At 34.0% G+C, this 15,460-nt stretch overlaps 1 protein-coding gene across 15 annotated transcripts in view; it reads right to left on the reverse strand.

Annotated features, from left to right (window-relative positions):
• The window catches only part of MYCBP2 (MYC binding protein 2), a 175,104-nt gene that overhangs the window by 40,111 nt on the left and 119,533 nt on the right, over positions 1 to 15,460 (reverse strand). For 9 of the 15 annotated variants that reach the window (XM_074535571.1, XM_026793784.2, XM_026793774.2 and 6 more), the window contains 5 exons: positions 15,317 to 15,457; positions 9,257 to 9,331; positions 7,086 to 7,310; positions 6,055 to 6,187; positions 3,251 to 3,376 (listed from right to left, as the gene is read on the reverse strand). In XM_074535571.1, coding sequence (XP_074391672.1) covers positions 3,251 to 3,376; positions 6,055 to 6,187; positions 7,086 to 7,310; positions 9,257 to 9,331; positions 15,317 to 15,457 — 700 coding nt within the window. The remainder of the gene's footprint in view (positions 1 to 3,250; positions 3,377 to 6,054; positions 6,188 to 7,085; positions 7,311 to 9,256; positions 9,332 to 15,316; positions 15,458 to 15,460) is intronic. The other 6 variants (XM_026793781.2, XM_074535570.1, XM_074535572.1 and 3 more) reach the window with 5 other exon arrangements.

A 15,460-nucleotide genomic window follows, 5' to 3' on the forward strand; every position in this document is an offset into this window, starting at 1 on the left:
AAACAAAAATCTCTCTCCATGCATGGCAATAAAATTACTATTTTTTAAGGCTCATGGATATTTTACTGCAATTATTTTAAACATTTCAAAACAGAGATTTATATTTGCCTTGCTAAAAAATGAAGAGCAGCCAAAGAAAAAACAGAAATCCCTAGCACTTACAGTAATACACACATGCAACAGTACATGCAGAAAAAACATTAGAAAAACTGATGATAAGGGAAAGCTAACATGTAATTAGGCTTTGGCAAATGTATTTCTGTGCCAGTGCTTTGGTAAATATTTGCTCATTTTTGCAAATATTTTTAAAACTATTCTGTTACACTGTTTTTCAAGGTCAGATTGAAGGTAATTTAAAAAATCTGTAAGTACCATTTAAGAACTGGAACCGGTTTTCTGAAGAATTACCTACATTTGCTGTGAGGCAAATGAAGGCATTCAATACACTAATTTATAAATTATAATTTATAATTAATAAACTCTTGATGTTAAAATCAAGAGTTTATTTTCTGAATGCCAATTTTCAAAGAACTCCATGTGAGCATTAGAAATACACGATGCCTCAGTAAGAAGCCCACACCATGTCGTAACTTGAAGTATACTTAGTAATATGAGGTAAGAGACACCTGAGATTCTCTCAAATTCTTGATTTGAACCATCACCAGACAAATCCTAACAATGTCACTTTATTCTGCACATTCCTATGACTGTGACAGCATTGTAGAAAACCTAGTAAAGAATTTTAGCAACTGAAACAGAATTTACAATGTTTTTTGATTATTATCAATTTTCTTTTTAAGGAATTAGGGAAATACCAGCAGATGAATCAAATCCAGTATTACCCAAGAACTGAAAAGTTAAATTTGTTTTCTTGATATTTTGGGTTAAAAATTAAGATGACAAAATATCAGAAAATAGCTTGAATGCCCTTCTAAGTAATCATCTAGAGGAATCAATGAATCAATTTTATTTCACTCTTTTGGAAGTAGCATACCTAAAACCTACTGGAATCTGTACTTCAGCATCAATCATTCCTACCTTAAAAACCTAGAAGTGATTGAATAACCTGGTCTAGGGTGGGTTTGGACCTATGGTGATCTGTAAGATCTCTTGCAACCCCAGTTATTCTGTGATTTACATGTCTGACAAGCTATTATTATTAAATGTAACATGCCTAATTTCTAAAATGAGAAATTATTTTAAAGGGAAGAATATCTGAGAAGTTGAAAGTCATCTGCCCACAATAATCAAAGATGGAGGTGGGTAGGGCCAATCATGAGGAATATTAAAAACTTGCCTGTAACACAGAAAGCTGGAAGAGAGAAGACATAGCTAAATCAAACAGATTCCTTGTGGGAATCAAGTCTTTCTTGCAGGCAATACTGTAAACCTAAAATTAATGGTTCTACAGTAGGAAACTCTTACCTACTGTAAAACTAGGATGGGGATCTATACCTACACCTATTATGGGGATCTTTACATTTGATCAGTTATTTTGAAACACTCTTGGATGGGACTGAAATTTCATCAAAACCAGGGCATTTCTATAGAAGTACTTTTAACAAACAAGCCCCTCCAAAGAAGTGCTTTCTTGGGAAATTCCCCTAAGAGATTGTGCCTGTGCCTTCCATTTTTTATCTTTTACAAAACTCAGAGCTTCTTAGACCTGAAAATACAGAAAGACTGCATACAAAGTAATGGTACTGCTGAAGAATTCTAGTTTTGGGAAAGTAAGACCATTAATCTTTCAATATAATTGCCACAACTCTTGGGCAATTCAAAAGGAAATACAGTACACAGACTGAATGAAGCCACGTAGCTGAGTTGTTTATTCACACTAAATATCACAGCTTGAGGGTATCTTGAGAAAATAATGCATACAAAATAGTAGGGAATTCAATCCCAGGAGTAGCTTCCAAATGTTTTGTAACTGTATCATCCCAAAGAAACACCTTTGAACTGCTTAAGAGGTAGTAAAGAGAATCACAACGTCTTTAGAAATCAGGATGCCTGTTAATATAGCATATTTATCACTAAGATTTTATCTTTGGACAACACAGAACAAAAAAATTGTTGCCTTAATACATTTTTGCAGAAAAAAAGAACAGATAATTCTTCTGCACTATTACACAATTGACACTGAGAGACAAGCTGTAATACCGCCTCACATCTTAAACACTTCCACTTTTGTGATTCCACCATTACTCTGAAATGAGTATGGATGAACTGGGAAAAGGTTTAAAAGGCTCTAAGAAACAAAAGGAAAATGCCTCAAGTTATGCAGCCTTTGTCCAAAAACGAGGGTTTCCTATAACAATGCATAGACAAGTATGAACCTCTTTCTACACAGTAAACCACTGTGAAATGATATAGGACTATTTCATGTTGTGACACTAACAGAATAGACTATTTAGGAATAGTTAGTTTTCTACTCTTCTCTCCTTTAAAGTAAGTTTTAAATTCTTTTATTTAGAATCCCATGAAGAAATATTTGCTGGTGCTAAAAAAACATAGAACACCTTAGGCCCTTATTTGTAGTGGCATAGGCTACAGCAATGTATGAATAAAATTATAGAGCTCCATGTTTCAGGAATACTTCTCAAGAACCTCATGGAAAGCCCCTTCTGTATTATTAGATCTGCTAGAACTAACAAAGAAAGGAACAGAAAGCATGCAGATTGAGTTTATTCTGATGGCTTTTATATATGTATTTAGATCTCACCAACAAAATAAATCATGATTAAAAAAAACAATTGTTTTATATCAGTAAAAGAACCTAGACTTTATTTATTTCCCAGCAGTTGTAACTAGTATCCAGATGACTGAAAGGCAACTTCAGTTTTATAACTTCTTTTTTTAATTTCAAAACAAACTTTAAATGGCATATTTTACCTTGTTAACTCACTAAAGGCATTTTAAAAATATGAAGAAAGATGACAAATGTTTCTGGACTTTTAAAAACGTGCTTTCTAAATAAAATCGTTTTCTAATCTTGTTTTAACATGTGTTTTTCATTTCAGCATTTCAGTTTTGTGCCTACCAATGCAGAAATCCCAAACTAACTTCCAAATCTTCATTGAGTCTTTTTATACACAATATTTAGACTGAGTGAAACTAAAGCAGAGAAAAAAGCAGTTTTAACACTTTGCAATTCATTATACTATTGCTTTGGAGAAGACCTGTGGTGGCTCAAAAAGCAGAAAATGAGTAATAAAATGTAGCTATTAAAAATATGAGTGTAAAAACATACCTTTGTTATTTCCAAGGCCATAATCAAACCCTTGTCCATTACTACAGCTTGTCCCCTTACTGAAAGCTTGTATTGAAAAAGGACTTGGGGGAGGAGTCTGCACATTTTGATCTAGAAGGACTTGCTCTGCAAAAAAACCACATCACTTTGGGGTTAGACCTCTGAGTAAAGGATTTCCACTAGAAAGATGAGTCACAAAGCAAAAGGTGATATTTATTTCCACCGATAGCACTCTTCCTCTTGACTAAATTCTCTTCAAAAAACCCCACACCTGTTCTTCAGAACTCATGCTCTAAAAATAGTAAGACAGAGGACTTAATACTAAATAGACTGGTTTTGTTTGACTGAGTTGTTGGCAGCTATGCCATTATTTGATACATGGTTTTTTTCAGTAACATCATTCAGCGGTGTTTATTCTTTGGACAGCAATTGTTAAAATCCCTTTGACAAAGCAAGGTGGACAAAGGATGGTTTTCAGAGTGACAAACTAGGGCCACTAAACATTTAATTGTAGCTACCCCGGATAGTTCATGGAACATGAGACATTTTTTCCTGACAGATTTATTTGTATCTGCAAATGAGTACTGTAATTTTACTTTCTATATGATACTAAAGCAACCTCCAACCCAAACCAACCTGAAGTATTTCATAATATTCAAAACTACAGCAGAATGAAAATAAATGAGACAGAATCCACTTGACTATTTAGATTCACAGAGAAATTACTGACTTAACGTAGTCAAAAATACCATTCCAACTGACAATATATATGAAAACTTTCAGAAGAAATATCCCAGATTCAGGTTTTTAAAAGCTTGAGCTGGCACCTTGAATTTTTTTTTCTTGTCAGTGTACTAAAATTAACATGGATAAAAAAAAATCACAACTCTTTAAACAGTAATTTTTAAAAAATTGCATTTCAGGACAAAATTGCATTTCAGAGTACAAACTCTACATAACTTATTCAAGTTAAAACAAGTTATGAGGGAGAAAGTTATAAAGTTGGAAATTTAGTCAGTCATAAATAAAGGATCAAGAATTTTTTCTATCAGAAGCTATTCTAGATCTTGCTGTAGTACTGTAACTGTCTACAGACCTAGCTATTCAGAGTTCTACCTTGTCTCTGACAGAAACCCTACTCACTATGGAAATTTAATTATAATTTTTTTACATAATGAGAACATGAATGTAATGTGAAAGATGGTGCTATTCATGGATAAAAAATGGACATTTGGAAATCTAGCTAGAGCACCTGTAGATCCTTATTATTTCCCTCTAGCAAAAGCATTGAAGCTGATCATAAATTTTGAAATAATTTCATTGCAAATAAAAACAATCAGTTTAAAATAACCTTCAGATATGGCTTAAGTGCACAAAATTTTACATGGCACTGGGTTGGACTAGGAATCTAGAACAGGTTGAAAAATCTCAGTAATTGCACTGGTAACTGCTTAAACTCCTTTAGCTAGATGTCCCAGAGACATCTGTCTTCACCCTACCTGTAAAAAGGGACTCATCTAGAAAAGATAAACAACTGTTACATTGAGGCATGGGATTCATATCAGAAAGTTTTTAAGATGGTATTTCCATGAGCTGTATTGCACAAATCCCACTACAGAGTTTTGTCCACAAAGCCTGGAGATTGCATTTCTGCTTTTCTGTGAGAGCAATGCTATATTCCAAGACATCTTTCAGTAACAGTGCCTAAGCATCAAGAATCTGAAGACAAACCTTCAAACAAGGGTCTTGTTTGAAGTCTTCCTGATTTGTGAATTCTTTCTTAGAGCACACATATACTTTGAGAAATTTAAGACAATATGAAATGATAGGTCAAATACTAAAGATGAAAGACTACTTAAAATGCAATACTGTCAAGTTACTTATATGTATTTCTCAAAATAAGCATTCTGGAATGGAAATTTTTGCACACTGCTTAATGTATTGATTTCAGATAAATGATTTTCTACTGGAAAAGCAAACAATCCTGTATAAAAATAGAAAATAATGAATTTATCAACCCTATTATTGAATACCTGTGCTTTCAACAATAAGGTACTGTTCCAATTCACAATTATTTAGTTTATGGACTCTACTTGGGCTCTTTGAGCACCTCAGAACTTGACATTATCGGACACAACTAAAATTAGAAAAGCTATGACTTCTGAAGGAGTGTTTGAAGCATTACATAAACATTTATATATTTAATGAAAATCTCTTGACTATTCCCCTTCTTTGCAGAAGGTTTTACACCTGAAAGTCAAGCTGCAACAGTCTACAGAAACACTTATGTATTAGCAAGGAATTGCTTTGTTCTGATACAGTAATGTGATTAAAATTGTTAGAGTATCTATGTGTGAAATGAATTTCAGCAGCAAATGTGAAAACCAAAAAAATGGCAAAGAGTCTGTTAAAATTAACTAATAAGAGGCTGACAATAAGTGTGACCTAAAAACACAAGCAGAGTATAACTGCTGAGGTCAAAGCTTTTCATAAAAAAACTTTTTGGAAAACAGATGGATAAAAATTAACCCCAGAGCTAAAAGAAAAAAGGTGGTTAAAATTATCACCCATAACCATAACTGGTACAGAAGAAATAATACAAAAAATTTGACTGTTTTTTTAAAAAAATAGTTTTAAGAATGTTTATAAACAACTTTTAAGTCCGACCGTGCAACATAATTCAAATGAAAATACATAAGCTAATGTTATACCCGCTCAAAACTCAGATACTTCTTTATTTCTCCTCTTTAGATTGCTTATTTTCTTTAAAAAGTAAATGGAAAAAAAATAAAACAACCACTTGCCATCTTCATGTCGAAGGTACTGGTTTCCACCTCTGTCTCTAGCTAATGACCATGCCTCGCCTTCATCACTTTCACAGAACTCTACCATGCTGTTCTTATCCATTTGCACCCACGTACCTTCTGAATTAGTCACCTGATGCACACACATAAAAAAGCACAATTTATTGACTTCTCAAATAATTCAGTAGTATGATTCAGCAACTACTTATAGTATCTGGAAAACACATTAAATTTCAATCTTTCTATTAGAAAGTAAATGTTAAAAAAAAAGTTTCTTAAATTAAGGCCACAGGCTGAGGCAGACTGAAGTACAAACCTATTTATGGCATATTTACATTTAGGAGTAATTCAAAAAATTTTAGACCTATTTATATTCAGAAGAAGCAAAACACCAACACCACTACTTCAGAAAATCCACATAAGCCTAAATAAAAACTGGAGAGAAATAGTCACCAAGATATACCTTCTAATCGATGGTGGCAACAGGAGAATTATAATACCAAGATATACATGAAAGGTTTTTATGAGTATTAATTTTGTTCCTGATATTTAGGAAATAGCATGACACACTTCATCCTTAAGCCCTATTTAACCATAAAACATCACAACTGGAAAACCCAGAACAATAACAATAGTTCAGCAACTAAACAAATTGATACAATCAGTAAAGAGAAACAGGAATTGTTAAATGGTTAGGTCCTAGGAAAACATTTTATCATGAAACAGAATTCTTTCAAAGAATAGGACAAAAAAGTAGATCAAGAAACACAATTTTGCAAGGAATACCATAACAGAAATACATAAGCAAGCACAGGTAACTGCAGTGCAATTTTAACATTATTCCAATCAATGCAAAAAGGCAAGAGACACGACTGCATTAGTACTGATAACATAAACCAAGGTCAAAGGCCAGTAATTAGCATGAGGAGGGGAAAAGCAAACCTGGACAGAGGCAGATTCTTTTGCTGTGGTTACTACTGTTATATACTGGTATCTATGAAGACATGAACTGAAGCTACAAGGATCCATACCTCGCCCACTGCCTTGACTTTGTTTCCCAGAACTAACATTCCAATTGGGATACCTCTAAGGTTAGGGCAGCTTCTGATGTTGTGACCTGATGGGCCAGTCTTCACTACCTTGTACACTCCAGGTCCACCGCGAAGGAATGGCATGTCTTGTTCTTGCATCACTGCTTCCTGTGGGCAGTGTGAATTCAGGTCTTTGAAAAAATCATCAGCATTAGACCTAGATTCCTGAGAAATTAAAAAAAAAGGCAAAACAGAACAGAATAAAACCTATTAATACCACCTTTAAACTACTGAGATAAGAAACACTTACTTCAAGACTACAAAAGGTAAATTTCAGAGCTAAAGGAGATCCTAGCCTAGTTACATTGCTCATTTTAGTGTGCAGTGCTGAACAACTAACCACTACTGAATTGCATATCAATTGAATTACTCCTGACATTACTCTTCAAGCAAAAGTGCTATGAATGTAACCATTTGTATAAAAATAATAGCTCATATCTAACATCAAATACAAATTATTTAATCTAACTGCTTTCACTAAACCTGTATCCTCGCTGACATTTCTCAGGATACATATACATTCCTCCTGCTCTATCTGTGAAATTTTTTTAAAGTCTGGGGCTATGGAAAGGAAATTCAATATTATTTTGTACTATTTGCTGATAAAATATATATCCAAACCTGAAGTAGGAAAACACTTTGAATTTCTTACCAAAAAAAGTGGTAGTTACTAAAAGAAGAGAAAAATTAGCATAGATTTTTCAGTCAGCAACAGCTTAACTGAAAGGCTTTGTAAAAAAAACCATGAGGGATAGAAGTAACAAATGTGCAATTATTTCAGAAGAATGCAAGTGAGAAGCAGGACCAAGTTCCACTACAGTCAAAGTCAAAGGTATTCTAAAGGAACATTAAGGAAAGTTACCAACTACATAATGTCCTGCTGGATGAAGCCAGGGGTTCACCTCATTCAGTTTACTGTGTTCAGCAACAGGAGAAGCTTTTTAGAAGCAGCATAAAATCTTTACTAGTGGTCTGTCCCTTTATATACCAACAGCACTTAAAGCCTTTTTATTATGGATGTTAGAGGGTATACCCTATTTTCTTTACTGTCTATTTATCAATCTGATTTATCAAAACTTAATTTCTTCTGAATATGCTGATACTTTCTGCCTTGATAATCTCCCACAAAAACACCTTCCAGGAGTTCACTTACTGCTGTGAGAAATAATAGTTTCTTGGTCACATTTAAATCAAACTTCTGGTTACATTATTTACTTTTAAATGAATGCAAATTTCCTCTGATCTCTTTAATTATCACGTTTTCAGCTTTTTTTTAGTATGGAAGTCTGTGCATGTGTCCAGACTAATACAGGAGTTTTTTTCAAGAAGCCTTTACACAAAAATGATTCTATTATGTAAATATGTAACTTACAAAGCAAGTTAATGCAAGTTGAGGTAAACTGGTTTGAGAGAAAAAAAAGACAATTTAAACATAGTTTAGATCTTGACATAATAAAGTCTGCTATTCTGGGGAAAAACAACCAGTGGACAAACAAGTTTTAAAATCTCTAAACCAAAATGTACTTCACATTATTGTCTTCATTACAAATTTCATTTAAAAAAAAATCCATCTCAAAACATTACAGAACTGATATTCAGGCAAACACAACAGTCACTTTAAACAGCTTAACTGTACATAACATATAATGTTCCTAGAATGAAATAATTTTTAAAAACCCATTAAGAATGGTCTGAGTATTTATTAAATATCTGTGTGGTGGCTTTACTGATATAAATATCATCTTATTGGATGCCGCAACTTTATGTGGAGCCTCCAATAACAGAAAAATATTTACCAGTCAATTCTGCTCTAAGAGAGAATGAAAGGCTTTGTTATGTTATTAGGCCACCTCTCTGAATTCCTAATTTGGTTTGTTAAAAAAGGAGAGCATTACTTATTAATTAATAAAAATCCAATAATCTGCCCTAGTACTTTTTTCTCATTTTAGAAGAAAGAGACACAGATACAGCACTGAATGCAAATCTGCTATTTCCTATAAAAGTAAGTCACAGTAAAACAGACTTCAAGGAATATTGAGCATAAAGTTGAGTCATAAGGTGCATTCTGAAAACATGAGATACAGTGTGACTGTTCCTGTAATTTAACTCACCTTAGGGGGTAAAGCTTTGGAAGTCCATGAAAAAAAGTCCAAATCCCTTACTCCTTGGCTAGCATTAAAGACATTCTGAGCAACAAAGTTTGAAAAAAAGAGACATATATCAACAAAGAAATGGGAACAAAGAAATATTGGAGGAAGAAGCTCAAGGTAGCATAATGCAAAGTTTCTCCTCAAGTAAATTTACTGGTAGAATGTTTTGAAAAAAGGGGGAACTTTTGTTTTCCTAATCAAGTCACCTGAGTCCATTGCTCACCATGGCAAATAATCCATTACACAGAAACAGTTTAGTATGTCAAAAGCTCAAAATGGATGTAGTGTGTCATGCCATTTACTGAAATTAAGAGCCAGACATCTCTTACAAAGCTTGAGACTTCAGACACAGAAAAATCTCGTATTTCTGTTACCAAGAAACGGTAGCTGGTCCCATCACAAACCAGTTTTCTAGTGAGATGGTCTCCTGTTCTAAAAGATGATTTCAACCAGTGCAGGACAAGTGCACACAGAATTTTAGTCACCCAGTCAGAACCAAAGAGATGCAGAAGGGCTAAGCTCTCTGTTGCTGAAAGGAGTTTACTTGCACAGAATGATTTCACCAGTTTGCACATCAAAACTGTACTTTTAACTGGAGCCAAAAACTTCAGTGCTGTATGGAGAACAATTGCTAAATTCCATTAGTTTTGTAAAACATACAATGCATTAACAAGTTTGTTATAAATAATTGTAACCCAAATATAGCTGCCAGAGAGACATCACTAATTTTTTAACCAATTGCACACACTATCGAAATAAACACTGCTGCTCCTCCTTAATTTTTCCTCCCAAAATACAGTGAGGACAGCATTTTTTATCACTGGAAAACATGAAAAAGAAGCCATCTTTTTTCCATAAGCTAGTTTCTACTCATTTCAAGGAAATTTTCTGTCAAATGAAAGAACAGTATACATATAGCAGAACTAATAATTGTATTTATGATGGCATCCCTTTGACAAAGCACCCATTTCATCTATATGAACTCAAGTATTAAAATCTAATTTCTTATCCCATCCTGATATGGGAACCAAATGAAATCCCTGCTCAGCAGCCACATTAAAATTTAACAGTAGCTAAGGCAGTAAATCCTTTCAGGCAGAAACAAGTACAAAACACCCTTGGCATGCTTCATCTGTGTTCCTTGAAAAAGCACTAACATGTTAAAAGTAAGCAAATCTACATTTTTACCACGTGATAGAAGCAAATAATCTACTACATACAGCTTGTAAACAGTAAGTTTCAATAGTACAAATGATCTGCCATTTTGACAAAGGGGGAAATTGCCACACCACCAGCATTTCTTTAGAATTGAGCACCTTTACCCACAACTGAAGAGGTAGCCGTGCACTAGTGATATATGCTGTGGGGCACTGGGGAAGGGTCTCAGATAGGAAGATTAGCAAAGTAAAGGTTTATCAACTCAGCATAAAACTATGGCAACTATAAAAAGTCGACATGTGCCTCATGAGTGTACTTCAGAGGCATCCAACCTACTTAAACTGTCTGATTCTATTACTCTGCAGCATATCGCCTTTTTTCTGATGGACTTCCACTGAGAAACATGGACTACCCATACCTGAAATATTAAGGTATCGTTTCAAAGATCTATTTTTCTACATAGAGCTCTATGTGTAAAATACACAAGGGAAACCAACAGCAGTGAAGTGGGACCATGCTGGCTTAGAAACACCAAGAAGATCAAACTAGAAGCTCTCTTTTGCTCTGTGAACTTGAGAGCTTCCTGCTTATTATAACACTGCACACCAGTTTAAATGAATAGATCAGGCAGCTATTTGGGAACTAGGTTTTCATTCTGAGAAAATACTAGATAGAAGCTTTGAATTTAGCCCTTATGTTATCATTTGTAAATTTAGTTGATGCTTTCTTTCAAGACTTTACCTTCCGAGATCCAAATTTAATTTTAGAAATTCATGGTTTTTCCAATAAATTCAAAGTTTCAGAGATTAAAAAAAATTAATTTGTTTTGCCACAAAAAATGATTGGTCCACTAAGAAGCATTTAAAACCTCAGTGATTATTTTTCAAAACGAAGACTTATCTTAAGCAGTCATCTTGACATTTTATCCAACACAGTCTTACTCTTCGATTGCTTTCCATCATGCTTAAAACAATGGCAGAAATTTTTGTCAACGTCCTTCAGTGTTCCTACAGAACATTCAGCTTTCTGAGGTTCTGTGATCAAGCACTGGAGCCTACATACTAATATTAATTCTTTCTTCCATTCCAATAATGGTTTGAAAAAACAAGTTTTGCAATCCTTATTTGCCTGTGGTGCCTGGGGAATGTAATATTGTAGCTGGACATCAGAGTACAATATTCCTCCTTATAAAGTTTTAAATTTAAAATGAAGTAGTGAGAACTTCGAATGTGATGTTTTAAAAGACAAGTTCCAGAGTTTGACCAAGATCAATTTCTATTTCTTCCTAGAGTGCACTCTTTTGTATCATATGTTTTCTCCTAAGCACTATGTGTAAGCAAGAATAAGTAATTGTCTGTATAAGGAATTTTATGAGCATTTTTTCAAAAACAGATACCTGAATATCATAAGACTGAAGGAAAGTAAGTACCAGAGATAGAATCAGCTTATTCAAAAAATAATTACAATCTATTAAATTCACAATCTCATAATTATCTACAATGGATTGGAAACACAATTTTAGACCAGGGCTGTAAAGCAGTTCCTTGTGAAAGGACAAGAGCAACAGAAGAAGAGCTGAAGACTTTCTAAGAAAGTAAATGAGCGCAGCTCAAATAAATAAAGCACTGGCAATATCATCAATCTCCCCTTTCCTATGATAATTTATCTTCAATTATAATAGCCCTAATAAAAATACAGAAAGTGCATTTATGAGATCCACAATATTTAGTATTTGCTTTATCATAAAATACCTAGTTAATGCTAATAAACATACATAAAATGAAGATACAAAATATACATCAAGATGAAAAGAGGTCACAATTAACACCGCCAAGAACCTCTACTGTTTTTAATCTGCTCACTGTTCCATAATATAGTAAAAAAACAGAATAACTAAAAATTTTTTAAAAAGTTTTTACATATTTTCCAAAATGCACTGAGAAATTTTATTTACTTACGGGATTGATTATAAAAAGCCTGTATATTTAAACATGAGAAAGCAATGTAATTGGAGATGACAAGTTTGCCCACTCAGAGTTGAACAGAAAATGGAGTCTAGTTGAAGAAATGTGACATCTATTTATACAGGGAATACATGAACTAGCTCAGGCATTTGATCTTCCCTTTGCATTTTCAGTCACACAAGAGACTTTCTCCAGTCTTCCTTTTAAGCCAAAACTGGTTGAACAGCTTGGCTTCAAAAAATCTCACACAGTCAAAATTTTTTCTACTGCATTCTGCTCATCAAGTCCTTCAGCTACACAAATCAACAGGATTGAGCAGATATGAATTATACCACAGTTTAATCTAACAAAACTTTAGCATTTATTACTTAATTCAGTATCTTTTTTGACATAAATCATTCATCTCTAGACGACTGCAAAAATCAAATTTGACAACTTGCAAACAGCTTTTTGGACAATTCTGAGGAAAAAAAAGAGAGTATAATTTGAAATATTTTCAACCTAGTAATCACCATAAAAAAGATTTTAAGCTTCCTACCAAGAAAGCAGTATCTGTGCAAAGGAAGGATCTAGTAAGAAAGCAGTATATGCTAGACTAGCATGCTGTAAAGACTTAAGGCATTCAAAAGTCAGCCTCTGAACATTATGTTTTGTCACCTTTAAAATACAGAACATTAGAAAACTATTTTCTTCCTTTTTCCTCTTATTATAAAATATATATATATATATATATAAAACCAAAAAATCTTACTGCTTATATACCGTCATAATGAAATAAAATAGTTTCAGGATATGCCAAGTCCGCCTGAAAATCAGAGCCACGCAAGGAAACTCTTGACAGTAGCTCAGAACATTCAGAACATTTCTTGCACATGCCTGCACTGCTGAAAGAGTTGCTCTCATAACCCTTTTGCTATGTTGGCTGCCACTCACAGAGCAGAAGCTAAGAAAGCACATGACGTTTAACTTGTGTCAGTCAAGACGTGTGACTGGCTACCTAAAAGAAAATTAGGCATATCTGAAGCTCATAACAGTCTAAATGGTAACAAAACTAATTCATAAGAGTGTTCAACAACCCCCAAAACCAAGAGAGAATTTCATCTGAACTTCAGATGCAGAGAACTAAATGTTTGAAAACTGAATGCTCTTTTTCACATTTGATTGTACCTGACCTCCTTATTCATATGAAATTTGAATTCTCAAAATTATGCTGTCAAGATTGAATGCTCAGTTATTAATGGCAGACATTTCTTTGCAGGCTTCTCTCAAGGAGCACAGCATATGCTCTTCCCTAGAACCACATGTATACCAGAGCTGTATGAAATATGCCAAGCAGTAAGTTTTTGCTAATCACAGACAATTGCTGAGCTCAAAAACATTCCCTTCAACAAGTAAAAAGGTACTGAAGATAGCTAAACTAAAAAAAACAAACACCACAAAAAACCACTAACCACAACTAATAAAAATCTACCAGACTGTAATACCCATCTAGATAAAAATTTGCTGAAGTTAGTTACTTAGTCACGATAAATTCACTTTTACCATGGGTGAACTGGTAAGATACAACTACTGCACAGAACTGTTAATATTTCATGGAAGTATAATACAGCAACTTTCTAATGGCAACCAATTTCTAAGGCAAAAAATACAGGCAAATTTTAAACAAAGCCTATTTTTTTCCATGCTTTCATACATTCTACAGCAGACTAGAAAAACACTGTGATGACAGGCATATTTGAGTGACTGATTTCTGAGTACAGAAATAATTTGCTTCTCAAATCCAAAATTGAAATAATTTCCCAAACAAGGATTCTATTAAAAAAAATCTACAAATAGAAACATATCAACAAATAATTTGTCGACAAGAAGACCTATTCACATCACATAACAGTGTTTGGCAGAACAGCCACAGGGCATTATGAATTTCCAGTTTTAGCTACTAGCAAATAGCCCAATTTCACAGGAACTGGGAATATCTCAGTTCCTCTACAACCAAAAAAACATGAACAGCATAATATTACTGTTGCAGTGTTTAATTTCATGAAATATTTCTCAACTATCTTCAAGTGTAGCAGCAGCTTACTCAGATAAGATGACAAATCAAATCTAAATAGCAGTATCAACCTGATTCTCACATTCTGCCCATAAGAAAACAAGGTACTGCCCATTCTGGGGAATGCATGAAAACAGGTGAGCCAGAAAGGCCAGCACTTCCATGAATCTTTTGCGAAACACTGGTTTAGCTAATAAAGCTTTTTCTTTTTTGTCTTTCACATTTTTCAAAAAACTGTAATTGGTTTCCAGAAAAGGTCTAGCCTTTAACTGTAGTGATGACAATCACCATTAAAGGTATTCACTTCCTGTTAACTCTTATTATAAATTCAATGTTTGTCTTGAAGCTCTCTAGGGTTCTTTGACTAGCTAATGAAGTGGTAACTTAAGGATTCAGGTATAAAACTCACAAAAAACATCCCCACAACCCAGAGCCTAAAAAACTTTTTGGTTGGTTGGGTCTTGTAAAAAGCAACAATTACATTGATTCACTGTAGGCTGTAAGCCTCTTCTGAAATCAAAGCACCAGTGGACACTTCACAGACAATGCTAGCTAGTGTAAGAAACACCTGGTGCAGACCACAACCTAAAAGTATTCTGTTCTTATTAAAGCAGTCCCTGCACTTGTTTCTCTTCTAGGAGAAGAGGCTTCAGTATAAAAAGCCTCATACCTTTCTACACTCCACCCTCATTACACAGCAGCCCTCCAAAATGCACACATATAAGGTTGTATTTGATAATTAAAATATCGTTTACCTCAGGACTTTTTGCAGCCTTAATTAAAGAAAGTCTTGTAATGAGGATAGAGTGTACTTTTGGATATTTTTCAAAGGCACCTTTTACTTACGTCAACAGGTACCAGAAGGCTCTTGCCAAGATGTTGGTTAAAAGACAGACACCAGGCTTCAGTGTAACCATTCATGTTTGGAACATACTTCTTTATTGTTTCATCATTCAGCCTCAGCCAAACACCATCATCATTGTGGATCTA

Source organism: Zonotrichia albicollis, chromosome 2 (genome assembly GCF_047830755.1).
Source record: "Zonotrichia albicollis isolate bZonAlb1 chromosome 2, bZonAlb1.hap1, whole genome shotgun sequence".
Taxonomy (NCBI): Eukaryota; Metazoa; Chordata; class Aves; order Passeriformes; family Passerellidae; genus Zonotrichia; species Zonotrichia albicollis.